This window comes from Castanea sativa, chromosome 5, assembly GCF_040712315.1.
Source record: "Castanea sativa cultivar Marrone di Chiusa Pesio chromosome 5, ASM4071231v1".
Taxonomy (NCBI): domain Eukaryota; kingdom Viridiplantae; phylum Streptophyta; class Magnoliopsida; order Fagales; family Fagaceae; genus Castanea; species Castanea sativa.
The window spans coordinates 80012352-80026121 of NC_134017.1; the positions used below are offsets into that span (position 1 = coordinate 80012352).

At 33.3% G+C, this 13770-nt stretch overlaps 1 protein-coding gene across 5 annotated transcripts; it reads left to right on the forward strand.

Annotated features, from left to right (window-relative positions):
* Positions 1-4712: 4712 nt before the first annotated feature.
* LOC142633653 (YTH domain-containing protein ECT4) lies at positions 4713-13329 on the forward strand. 5 transcript variants are annotated; one of them, XM_075807894.1, is made up of 9 exons: positions 4753-4922; positions 5397-5426; positions 6511-6548; positions 6656-6830; positions 7269-7345; positions 7534-8049; positions 10165-10695; positions 11752-11964; positions 12552-13329. In XM_075807894.1, the coding sequence occupies exons 1-9, from the start codon at positions 4895-4897 to the stop codon at positions 12921-12923; spliced, it is 1980 nt and encodes a 659-aa protein (XP_075664009.1). In that variant the 5' UTR covers positions 4753-4894; the 3' UTR covers positions 12924-13329. The 5 variants fall into 5 exon arrangements, with proteins under 5 accessions (XP_075664010.1, XP_075664009.1, XP_075664008.1 ...); XM_075807895.1 differs by lacking the exon at positions 5397-5426 and having other exon boundaries at positions 4713-4922; XM_075807893.1 differs by lacking the exon at positions 5397-5426 and having other exon boundaries at positions 6472-6548.
* The last annotated feature ends 441 nt before the right edge of the window (positions 13330-13770 follow it).

Sequence of the window (13770 nt, forward strand, 5' to 3'; positions counted from 1 at the left end):
AAACGTTAAGCATATTCTTTTCCATCAAGGATTAATTGTTATTTTTACACCATGTTTTCTATTTTAAGTCCGTGCTTAAAATCACAGATGGCAATCCAATAACTCCAAAAGGAGCACACCAATCTTCTTGACTCATAAGTCAGAGACCTACTACAGCCATAATTCAGATTGACCATCTCTGGCTTAAAATATTCTTGTTGCTAAAGAGTCTAGGGAAATTCTTGCATCCTAGATTGCTTTTGGGTTTGAGGGCTCAAAATCAAGGGAGTGAAGGTAAATTTCTTGATAAGAATTTCAAAAAAATATGATGGATTTGATATTAGAATATTTTACTCCAACAAAAACACTCGTGATATTATTTAATTTGAAATAACATCATATAACTAATCATTCCATGCATTAGTAAAACTTAAATACATTCATGAATTCCATCAAATAGAAAAAAAGGGTAAATTATATTTGTAGTTCTTGAATTTTGGGATTAGCTCGATTTTAGTCTTTCAAATTTAAAAAAATAATCGGTTTTGTTCCCTTAAATTTTTAAAATGTTAAGGTCTTTTGGTACCAAAAATTGATAGTATGTGCATTGCATGTAAGGAGGTACATGGGTTCTTGATGCACCCTGTGATGCTGCAATGTTTTGGATGTTATGGGCTAGAGTTTGTTTTGTGTGTAGCCACTAGGCAAGGTTCAATTTGGTTGTCATTGCATTTGCTTTCCTTTCTATTGATGGTGTCAAAAAATTGGCCAATGACTGCTTTAAGAAAACTTGGTGCAAGTGGAACGTGAAAGACATTTTCTTTTGCACATACTCGATGGCTTTAATCTAGCTAGCTTTTGGAATTCAGAGAAGACACTAAATATGAAATTGCTTCTCTTTTGTATGATATTTCTACAATGGTACATAGTTTTTATCTTAGTTGAATTATTAAAGTGAATAGGTCTATTGCTAAAAGAAGCTCATGACTGTGCTCCTAAAGCTTTGTTAAATATTGTACAGTCAACATGTTTTCATAAATGACTTGGTGATGACATACAAAGAGGATTCACCACCAACGTTTTATCAAGTTTTTGTATTATGTGTCTGACATTCACTTAAATAATATAGAAAGGTTACTTTCAAAAAAAAAAAAATATATATATATATATATATATACACACACATACATATACACACACAGAAGGGTGAAACTTTAAAAACTATATTTACTCTTTTAAGTTATGTTAACCTTCAACTATGCCTCCTATTGACCCTTGTGACCATTCACGAGTTTTAATTTCTATTCCTGGCCCTCCTAATAAAAAATACATATATCAATTTATGCTTGATTCAACCAACAAAAAAAAAAAAATAGTGTTTTATCCACAATATTTTCACAATAAATTATAGATAGTTAGTTATTGGTTTAAATTTGAACTTACCATTGAGATTATTTTTTTACCCCAATAATAACAACTAGTAACAACCAGTTACTTATGATTTATTGTAAAAATATTTTGAAGAATGGACGTAGCATTTTTTTTTAAATTTTACTTACACAATTGAAGCCTTTGTTAGTGAAGAAACACTAAAAATTCATAGAACCTCTACCGGTACCAACTCTATCTAAATTTTATATTATCCCAATTGCAGCAGTGGAGCTAAATAACTATATAGCTATTTTAGCTCTACTCAAACACAAAAAATCATCCTGCAGCAGTGGAGGTAAAGCAAACAAATTTAGCTAAAGTGTTACAGTGCTCATGTATCAATACATGAGCACTGTAGCTGAGAGCTATAAAAAAAAAAAAAAAATTTATTCACCTTTCCAATTAAATTGTGGTTGAATACTTTTTGAGTAGTGGGATATATTATTTTATTGTAGTAGATATATTATTTTATTGTGATATTTATATTATTTTATTGTGTTGAAAGCTAAAATAGATCCACTGCTGCAGCATGTTTTGTAAAATGAGTAGGTAAAATAGATAAAGTAACTTTTTGTGTAACTAAATTGCTAAAATTTTAGCTCCATTGCTGTAGATGCTCTAAGACGCTTACCAATGCAATCCAGAAAACATTTAAATATTATCAGTACCACATTTAAGGGTTCTGATATGTTGACACTACATATCTTTACTTGTCCACCTTTTTTTTTGAGTTAGTTAGAAATATATAAATTAATATTTAGAAATATATATATATATATATTAGGCTAGTAGATTAAATCTCATTATGTAGAAAAAATAGTCGAGATAAAATTTAATGACAAACACCACTCTTTGATTCTTAACATTTGTTTTATGAATAGAAAAATCATACCTAATGCATAAAGCTCATACTTTTGTTCTATATATAAATCTTGATCTTAAAATAGTTTTAATTTTTTATTTTTAAACAATGAAACCCATTGAACATAATTACAAATTCATCTCAAAATGAAGATATTAACATTTTATTAGAAATAAGATATATATATATATATATATATATATATATATATATATATATATATATATATATTTCCGTGCCTTTTTCTTATAAAGCACGAAACCCTCTAAAGTTTTGACTATAAAATTTAAACCGTTATTTGTAAGGTGCAAATCATTGTAAACACTTTTTTTATATATATTTTAAGTAAGAATGGATGATTTGAACCTTAAATGTCTCAATTAAAAAAATCATACTACAACATTGAGCTACAAGGTTCTTAGTTATAAACACACAACATCTCTAAAGGTTTTGAATTTAACGTAAATATAACATAAAACCCTTCTATGGTACTATTTTATATATATAAACACATGTCATAACATGAACAACTTATTGTTTATTTTCATGAATGTTTAAAGATTTATACATAAAATTACACCTTAAGATCTATACACTTACACTCAAAAAATCAAGGAATTTCACAGGAGAACCACTTAAGGATGGCAGAATCAATCCATCCCGCATGACCCCACCTGTACCACACCACCCCCTATGGATTTTCCTCACTCCAGAGTTGATGAAGTGGTGAGGGATTTTGGTCGTGTAGCCATATCTTACCTTGTTCCACTTTGAATGTATATATATATATATATTTTATTTAGTTTGTGTTTGGATTGAGATTATAAATGAAAATTATTTCATTATTCAATTTATTTTTGCTACTATTTATGAGTCTCATTATACTTTTTGACACTATTCATAAGTCCAATGTACTATTTCAACTAATTTTTACTTTTATCTACAGTACTTTCAGCAATAATTTTTCAATTTCAACAAAATAAATAGTATCTAAATACACTCTTAATATATATATTTAGCATACGCATATATATATATATATATATATATATATTTTTTTTTTTTACTATCTTCAAAACACTTGATTTTACTTCTCTAAGGATTAGTAAAACATCTCAAAAATTTGTCCTTTTACCACCTTAACGCAGGCAAGGAAACACAAAAAAGACGAGGCACTCTTCATCTTACCCATAATAGTGTTTTTATATATTTTTACCTTATCATTAATATTTTCTTTTTCTTTATTTTTAGTTGGGACATTGGAACCTTTAAAGTGGTTCCGGAGTTCCTACTGAACCCCACAACCCATTACCTTATCACCACACGTGCAGTGCAGTAGGTACAAGCAAGCACCAAATTTGGTTGCTGAGGTCAAATCCCAAAAACTGAAGAAAGATGTTCTCGCTCAATTTTGGTAAAAAAACGTGCACATCAAAATTTATATTGAAAAACGAAAAAGAAAGTAAAATAAAAAAAATCATGTTAAAATTAAGAAAAGTAACAAAGTAAATAAACCAATAAACGCATCTAATCTATTATTATATTATTAAAGTAATTTAAGTTAGAGGCATTCTTTACTTTTATTAAGAGTTGTTCCAATATTATTAGAAAAAAGTCGTACTTAAAAATGATTTGATATTATTTTTCTTCAACTCATTGTATTATGATTAAAAATATTAGAAATTTGTTTAAATAATACAAATAATCAATTTTATAAATCATTATATAATAAATTAAAAGAGATTATTTCAAATAAGTTTGAAGATAATATTTATTTTTACTAATATATAAGCTTTCAAAACCAATAATAACATATGATATGAGTTTTATATTGAATTATACTAGTAAAATTTAACTATTTTTGAAGTATTTTATATATAAAAAAATTTAGAATAAATTCCCAATTTTTGTGAAAGAGTAAAAAATATCATATTTATAATACTGGTAAGCTTTTATTAGTTTTTTATTGCCCATTACAAAATCTTAAATAGTTGAATTTAATTAGGAAATTTATGATAATAATCACCATTAAGTTTTATCCCTTATAAGTTGCATTATCTTTAAATAAATTATATTTAGCCTGATCTCTAATTAGCTTCTATCAACATTTATTAATGAAAATATTTATTAAATACACAAATATTTATTTTCACAATATTTTCATATATAAAAAATAAAAATTTATTCAAACATTCTTTTTACTGAACAAGCCTTGGAAAAGGTACAGCCTGACTGCCAGAGTCTCTTTCCACATTTACTGCACCACTTTTTTTTTTTTTTACCACCTTTTGATTATTAATTTAGTTTTATATTAATATTTACAAATTTTCCAATATAAAAATTATATATAATTATTATTTTTATTTATTTATATATATATAAAAAAAGACTTACTAGATTCAACTATAAATCAGAAAGCATGAAAGTTCATCTGGGTTCTGCAGAACATATATAAATATAGGATACACTGTACGTATATGTCATCATTATGTGCTTTAGATTGACATTTATAATAGAGATAGTTTAGATAGATACTACTCTCTGTCTTGTCTCTTTGTGTGTCTTTTTTTTTTTCTGCTTTTTGCTTAGGTTCTCTGAAGATCTTTGCCCCTGCTTTCATTCATGGCAGCAAGTCCAGATCGTACAGCTGGTACGTCTTCCAATTCCTCTCTCTCTCTTGTTCTTATTTAGTTTATCAAGTTTTGATCTTGATGTTGTTTGTACTTTGTAACATTTTTTTTTTATTGGTCTTGTTGGGTGTTTTGGTAGATGGGTTTTTGTTATTTTGTTGTAATCTTATGGTATGAGTCTTGTGTGAAGTCAAATGAACATGGGTTTTTGTTATTTTGTTGTTTGGAATTGGATTGTTCATTGAATTTCTGGGTGTGTGTGTGGTGGGTTTGATGGATCATTTGACACTTTTGGGGTTTGTCTGTAAAGTTTGTTTTTTGATCTGTTTGATTGGGAGGGTAAGGTGTAATCTATATTGAGATTTAGGATCTGGGTATTGTAAGGTGACAGGAATTGTTGCAAGTTTTGGGTGATTTTTGATCGTCTATGAACTTCTTCTAATATTTTTATTCTCTTTTCAATTATTTGATTTTTTTTTTTTTTTTTTTTGTAGATCACTTTGGTCAAATAATTGGTATTTGTGGTAGGTAAATATTACTCCTGTAGTGTGGATGTGTTATTTTGATGCTGTCAATATTGAGATATAGTGCTACGATAGTTCACAGTTTATAGAAACTCAAGTGGCAATAGATATTGGTTTTCAATATAGCAGGAGCTAGAAATGGTGCTCCAATAAATTGGTATATTAGATACGCACCTGAGAGTTATTTACACAAAGTATTGTCAATGTGAAATTGCTTTAGATGTCAAACTGTGTAAATTGGAATGGGAAAATAATTCTATGTGAGATCAAAACAAGAGAGGATAACCTCTTTGGAACATTAGCCTGTTGCTAATTCTACAGCTTGCCTTCACTACGATGATTTTACTTGAGAGGGGGAAGGGGATATCTGTTGCTCATTAAAAATTAGTATGATATGGATGAAGTGGGGAACTGCAAGTGGAGTATTTTGTGAAGGTCTGGTATTTCAACAAGTTGAGGAGAAATTTTGTAACTGTGCCATGGTATGTTAGTTTGCTTTGGTACATTATGGTTGGTTGAGATTTTTGTATTTAAGGGAGTTTATGGGTATCACAAATTGTGGACATGGTGAGAGAATGCATAGCATAGGCCAGAGGATCTATTAAATTGAAACTGCTAAAATGACAGTTGGAAATTCCAAAAGTATGTGGGTCATGAGGTTGGTTAAATGACCTATAAACACATGGTTGAGTATGAGACTATGAGTATATGTAGATCTGGCGTGGTGTTTTCCCTCATCATTCAGCCACATTGTCATCCCTTTCTGCTAGGTTAATAAATTAGAAATAAAATTCCACCCCTTTTTGTACTTTATAGGGGATCTGTTCCCTCATCTTTAATCTTGTCATTCTTCATTATAAGTTAGTAGTGAGACTTTTGATGTATACTGACAACTTTTAACTTTAAAAATATTCATTTCTTCATTTATCATGTGTGCATAGGTGTGCACGCGTGGATTTGTGCGCACATATTTATAGCTTCAAGTTGTCCTATGCCCGAATTTAGCTTTGGTTGGTCAATAATTTGTACTGCCTGTGTTTCTAAGACTCTACTAAGTCACTGAGCATACTGATCATGGATGCAGAAGAGAAACCTGTCGAACCGGATAGCAAGAAGGAACAGGTAGGTGTCAACCTGTGGCAAACTCTTCCATTCTATTTCCTTTTCTATCTAGATAGTTGGAAGAAAATATTTTAGTGATAATCCTTCATCTGTATATATGTTCTCAGCCTCATTCTGTGAAAAGTGAGAGGCCAGTTTCTCCTAATGCTTCCCAGGATGCTACCGCTATAGTCCATCCAAGGGATGCTGCTGCTCAAGTTGGATCTTTGGCTTCAGGTGGAGATCACTCTGTTTACCCACCAAATGTCTATGCTCCCCAAGCTCAGCCCTTCTACTATCGAGGTTAGTTATTGATTCCTCGGGATCTGGATGGAAAACATAAAATTAGGCTGCTGCAGCTAAATCCAGCCTGAATATTTACCTCTTTTTTTGTTAAATCACCTCCCTGAATATTAATGGTTACACAACAATTCTCGCTTTAATTATTATTAAATACTTATAATGTGTCCGGATCTCTGCGTAGGTGTAGATGCAGGTACATCAACCTAAAGTTTGCTTTTAGTGCTATTAATTCTGATTTTCTTTTGATAAAAATTATTTCTTTGTATGCATGGGGATAGAATATCTAGTCAAGATGGTTAGTGCAATCAATAGGATACCATTTTCAGGCTGTATTATGGTTAGAGCTTCAATGGCAATGCATTGTATCTCTAAAATTTTGCTCTATATTATCCTTATAGAAAATAAGACACCACTTTCTTATCTGTGGTGGAACTCCAGGTTATGAGAATGCCAGTGGTGAATGGGATGAATATCCTCCATATGTCAATGCTGAAGGACTGGAAATCGGATCTCCTGTAAGTATTTTTCTCTTCATCTTAAGAATTTGTAGCTCTATGGCACTTTTGGGGTTTCCAACAGCATCCAGGGTTCAAATCCCCCCCCCCCCCCCCCAAAATATTGAATTATTTTTTAAAAAAAAGTAGTTCTCTTCCTCTCATATTGACATTTCTCTGTTAGATTAAACTTATTGTTAATTAATCAGGGTGTCTACAATGACAATCCTTCTCTTCTGTTCCATTCTGGATATGGCTACAACCCACAAATGCCATATGGACCATATTCCCCGGTCACAACACCTTTGCCTTCTGTAGGTGGAGATGCACAGTTATACTCCCCCCAGCAATTTCAGTTCTCCGGGCCACCTTATTACCAGCAGTTAGTTCCTCCTAGCATGCCATATCTTACTTCACCAACTCAAGTTTCACAGCCAGAGCTTGCCAGCTTAGTAAGCCTTGATCAACAAGGTGATAGCATGGTTTTTGGACAAAGGCCTGGTTATCCTCCTGTGGGATCCTTTGGTAGAGCCAATTTTCCTGGAAGTCCTGGTGGTCTGAATTTTCATGATGCTCAGCATGGTATTGATGGGTTAAGATCTGGAGGAATTTGGTCAGATTGGTCTAAACCTTCAGACAGGCAGAGGTCTTTGATGCCATTCTCACCAGCAGTATCACCACAGCCTATTGGCCCTCATGGCTCATTTGGACAGAATATTGGAATGGTTTGTTCTCTTACATCTGCATATCTATCTATTTATGGACATTCTGTTGAAAGATCTCATTCTATTTTACTGTTTCTTTGCCGTCAACTTATCTGACCTGTGGATATATATACATATATATATATATATATATATAGATATTTTTTAACCTTTTTTATGGGATCCTTTTCTTATATTAAATTGAAGAGAAAGGGAGAATTTAGATATTATTATAGGTGCATGTTGATATCCTCTAATTGAGCATTTTCAAAATGTGATTACTTTTAATCTGAAAGCTCCAAATGACATCTGTTAGAATAATGATTAGGTGATTAAATTCTTCCTTTCTTATCAACTTAAGAATTTGGTACAAGCAGTAGTTTATGATGGTATCAGAGTAGGTGGTCTTGAGTTTGAATCCTGTCTATACTTTACTTCCCATGTACAAAAGTTGGAAATTCCCCATATTGGTGACAAACGTAAACTTCATATAGTAAATTGGTCTAATGGAGGGTTAGGCATTCGTTGTTTGAGAAGGTTTAATTCTGCCTTATTAGCCAAATGGTTGTGGCGTTATGGTTTGGATAATGATGCCCTTTGGAGAAGGGTCGTTGGGGCGAAGTATGGGAATGAGTGGGGTGGTTGGTGTACAAAATCTGTGTCTAGGACATATGGTGTTTGTATGTGGAAGTTCATTAGAAGTGGCTGGTTGAATTTTTCCAAGTTCCTTTTGTATGATGTGGGTGATGGTACTTGAGTGAAGTTTTGGGATGGTGTGTGATGTAGGGATCGTCCTCTTAAGAAGGCATTTCTAGATTTATATAATATTAGTGGGACAAGGGATGCTTCGGTCTCTGAGGTTATGCGCTACGCAAATGGGAGAATATTTTGGGACTTGCAGTTTTGTCGTTTAGTGAATGATCTAGAGTCACAATCTTTGGATTCGTTTATGGTTTTGATCTATTCCACAAAGGTGCGGGGTGTTGGTTCTGACAAACTGTGTTGGAAGCCAACCAGCAGTCGAGGTTTCGAGGTGAGTGGATATTATCATTCTCTATCCCCTTTTCCTGTCATTTCTTTCCCATGGAAAATGGTGTGGCACTAGAAGGTTCCTCCTCGGGTAGCTTTTTTTTCTTGGACTGCTGCTTTAGGCAAGATTCTAACTATAGATAATCTTCGAAAGAGGCATTTTGTTGTTCTTGAGTGGTGTTATATCTGCAAAAGGTGTGGAGAATCTGTAGATCATCTCTTCCTTAACTGTCTTGTAGCATTTGAGATGTGGAGTATGGTCTTTTGCTTGTTTGGTATTTGTTGGGTAATGCTGCTAAGGGTATTGGATGGTTGGTCATGCAATTTTAGGCACCATCGTAATATAGTTATATGGAGGATTGTGCCGCACTGTTTGATGTGGTGTATCTGGCGGGAACGGAATACTAGAAGCTTTGAGGGACGCGAACGGTCCATTCTTGAGTTTAAGTCTTTTTTTCTTTTTTACTCTTCTCGAATGGTGTTTAGTTTTACCATCTTTTTCTTGTCTTTTCCTTCTTGTTTTGCTTGATCATTGCAATTTGGTTTCTTGATCTTTTTGCCTCTTTAGTACATTTCCTATGTACTGGGTTGTGTTCTTTTTAATAAAATTTTTATGTTACTTATCAAAAAAAATTATTGAGAGGGAGTTTAGGCTCATATGTGAGAGGGACTGTTAGAATACTAGTGAAGTTTTTGACAGCACCCATTCCTATTAGCTTAAGCTTTTACTAGTTTAGTACAAGCAGTAGTTTATCAATATCTATCTACATGTTCTTTTTTTGATGTGTATCTACATGTTCTTGTCCATGCCATAAATCAGTGTGCATCCTAAAATGCAAAATTTATCTAAATAAGGCTAAAGAATGAAGATCTAATTTGAGCCTTTGTAATTGGATGTCCATTAATGTGGGAGCTAAACTGGCAACCCAAGGTTGCCATCATTGTTTTCTTTTGATTATTAAGGCAATGTTTACTTATCTTCCGTGTACGAGCTACTATGCCATTGTTGTCAGTCTTTCGCACTTGGTAGGAATTGATTTTGATTGACATCTGTACTTAGGTGAAATCTCAGAATCTAAAGTGAAAATGCTATCTACTTCTTTTCAGCCTTCTCAACAGCAAAGATCATTGTATGGGTTTGGATCTGGTTCAAACTCCTATAATAGAGGCTATTTGCCCAGTGGTTTCAATCAGGGCTCAAGCTTTGGGAGTGCATCCATTTCCAGTTTGGGATCGAATGGTCGAAACTGGCTTTCACTTGAAAATAGCAGAAGACATATCAGGGGCAGTGCTTCTCTGTGCAGTTGTAATGGTACTCCTGATATCCTTAGCGAGCAGAATCGAGGACCAAGAGCCTCAAAGCCAAAGAGTCAAATTACAGCTGACAATAATTCTTCTGTTGACAATAATAAGCTTAGCCTCAAGCTCCATGACGGTTTATACAACAGGCCAGATTTTGTCACAGAGTACAAGGATGCTAAGTTCTTCATCATTAAATCTTACAGCGAAGATAATGTTCACAAGAGTATAAAATATAGTGTTTGGGCCAGTACACCAAATGGGAATAGAAAATTAGATGCTGCTTATCGTGAAGCTAAGGAGAAGCAAGATACTTGCACGGTCTTTCTATTCTTTTCGGTAAGAACTTGATACTTTGTGATAGTATTTCTGTCAAATTTCTATTGTCAACTAGGGCTGCTAAAGAATTATTGAATGATGACTATAATTAGGTGAATTCTGGTGGTGGACATGAATTGGGGGTTGCATATGATTTTTCTTAAGGTCCTTTTCTTTAAAGGGAAGGTTTTTATTCATTTATTTTTATCCCTGACCTTGTTGTGGCTGCTTTTTAAAAAATCCTGTTTTTATTTGCTCAGTCCAATTGACATGATGCAACTTGTTGTATAGGATCTCATTTCTGTGTCACATTTATGTTATTTTGAGGGATGCTTTTCTTTCAGAAAAGCAATCTATTTGGTACATCTTTGTCATGTTTGTTGACTTCCATGTTTATCAATTTAGTTGTTATTGGTTGAAAAACCACAGTTGTATTACGTGTCCTTTGCAAGTAAAGGATTACTTTCAGAATTTATGACCTGCTCCATTTTTGCATTGAAAATGGAAAATGGATGTGGTGCCCAAGTTTGAGCAATATGTTATCGTCTATTGAGGTGATATTTGGTGTAATGGGGATATATAACATCTATCTCGTGGGTATCCCACTTATGGGGTCCACCCATGTAAGAGAAATGTTATATGTACTGGTTAACAAAATAAAAATTACTATTCTAGGCATGTGGATTGGTCATGTGATCATTTAAAATCAATTGGGTCCCCCCCTGTCAATCTGTTTTTTGTAGATGTTAGTTTCACCATTTATGCTTAACTTTTGAGAGGTCAATGAGGATTTGAAGGTCTATGCTAATGATGGTGTGCATTAATTTTTTATTCATTTTACTTGATTCGAGATATGCATTTTATTTTTTATTTGTGTTTACTATTCTGGCTGGATCTTGATATGCCTCAAGCCTGATACCAAGCTCTAGTGCTAGAAGAAAATTTAGTTTGGGCCACTATATCAGTACTGTTTTGTTCTATATTCAGATTCTTATCTGCTTCTTTTCATATATTGTTTCTATTAGGCCCCACTCATAAAATTTGTGCACTAGTTATATATGATGGTTTTATCTGCAGGTGAATGCCAGTGCTCAGTTCTGTGGGGTGGCTGAAATGGTTGGACCTGTCGATTTTGACAAGAGTGTAACTTACTGGCAGCAAGATAAATGGAGTGGGCAGTTTCCTGTCAAATGGCATATAATCAAAGATGTCCCTAATAGTCAGTTTCGTCACATTGTACTTGAAAACAATGACAACAAGCCTGTAACTAACAGTCGAGACACCCAGGAGGTAGGCATTTTGCATAACTCATTTGATGTTTAGCAATTAGGAGTGACACTTTTGATATTGGTCCATTGTTCTTTAGATTCCTTTGACATAGCCACTGGGTGGAGGGGATGGTTATCAATCAGAGAAAAAATGGTTTTTAATATTAACAAATTTTTTCTTCAGTCACACTATTCAACCCATTAACTAGAAAAAAATTTTGGTTCTCATTTGCAATTCTGAATAGCCAAAAATGATACTTATAAAACCATGATCTTTACCAGAAAAGAATCAAGAAAAGCTAAATATGCATTCTGATTGTTATTGTCTTGTCCTTTGGAACCCTTTTGAAGTCTTTAGATTGTAGATGATTTCCCAGATTAAATTTTGTTTTGTTGCTTCTTTCCTACTTGTCATATGACCTCAATCCTATCTTTCAGACTGAGGTTCATTATATTGTTCTACATGCAATAATGTTAATAGACTTCAACCTGGATTTAAAAGACTCTAATCTGTTAAAAATTGAATAAACATTTTTTTCATTTCAAGGTTAATTACTTATTACTTACAAATTCTTTTCTGTAACTCTGTTTTAATTTTAAATGCTACAGGTGAAATTGGAGCAGGGTATTGAGATGTTGAATATTTTCAAGAATTATGAAACTGAAATGTCCATTCTGGATGATTTTGATTACTATGAAGAGCGGCAGAAAGCCATGCAAGAAAGGAAGGCCAGACAGCAAGCTGGCCTGATGGCTGTCGGAGTAGTTGGAGACAATGAGCACAGAAATGCTGTTGCTTTATCTGGTGATTTCATCAAGCAGATGTCAAAGAGTTTTGCTCAAGTTGTTCGCATGGAGGAGGGTAGTAAAGAAGTCCCCCTCACAGAGCGAGCTACTTCTGCCTCAGATGGCTCGATGGGTGCCAGAGTCTTACTTGACGATTCTCTTCCAGCAGTTGTCTCTTCTGCTCATGCCAGTTAGGACAGCGTATTAGCGCTGGGAACTTTTCGGTGGGCTTGCTGTACGTGATTAAAGACTTGGATTCTACTCCTTTAGTGCCAAAATTATTTTGTTAGGTCAGGTTTTGCTGATATCTGAATGCAAAAGTTCTTAATGAAGCCAATAGGCTTCCTGTATGATATGTCCCTTCTGAGTGCTTCTTATCAAGCGTAGTCCTCAGTTTTCCATTTTCTGTCATAAGCTCTTCTTTTTTGGGTGAGAGTATTCATGTTAAGATACTGATGCTTTTTATTTGTAAAGTTCTCCATCTTTGCAGGCACTTCAAACAAAAGCAATGTAGTAAAAGACCTCAAAAGAAACACTTTAAAGTAGCCTGGATGACTTTGTTTTATTTAATTGTCAATTTGTCATTTATATTTTTAAATAACTTTGTAGTCTGGATGTCACTGGAAGAAACTGGCCAAACTTATACTGGCAAGTTGCTTCTTGTATGTAAAAGATTTTTTTGTTGCTTGGAAGCTTCATTTGCCCCATTGCAAATAAACAAAATAGTTATGGTTGATAGTAACTACTAGTTTGTATTTTTTTTTTAAAAAGCCCTCCCTTTTTCTTGGAAACAAAGTTAACTGCTTTTCTTAATTTGTTGTTAATGCATCTCTGGGCAATAGGGCATTGTTACTTAATCAGACGAATGTGTGTTTGGCCTTTGATAGTTTGCTTTTGAAATCTAGGTGAGGTAGGCAAGGCACATTGATGCTTTTTCCCCTTGTTCTCGTGATGTTTTCTCTCATGTTATTCAAGTTTATTTTTTTATTTTTTAAACCTCTGTTGAGTGGTGATTTCTCTGGATTGCTAGTCATAGCTTGCT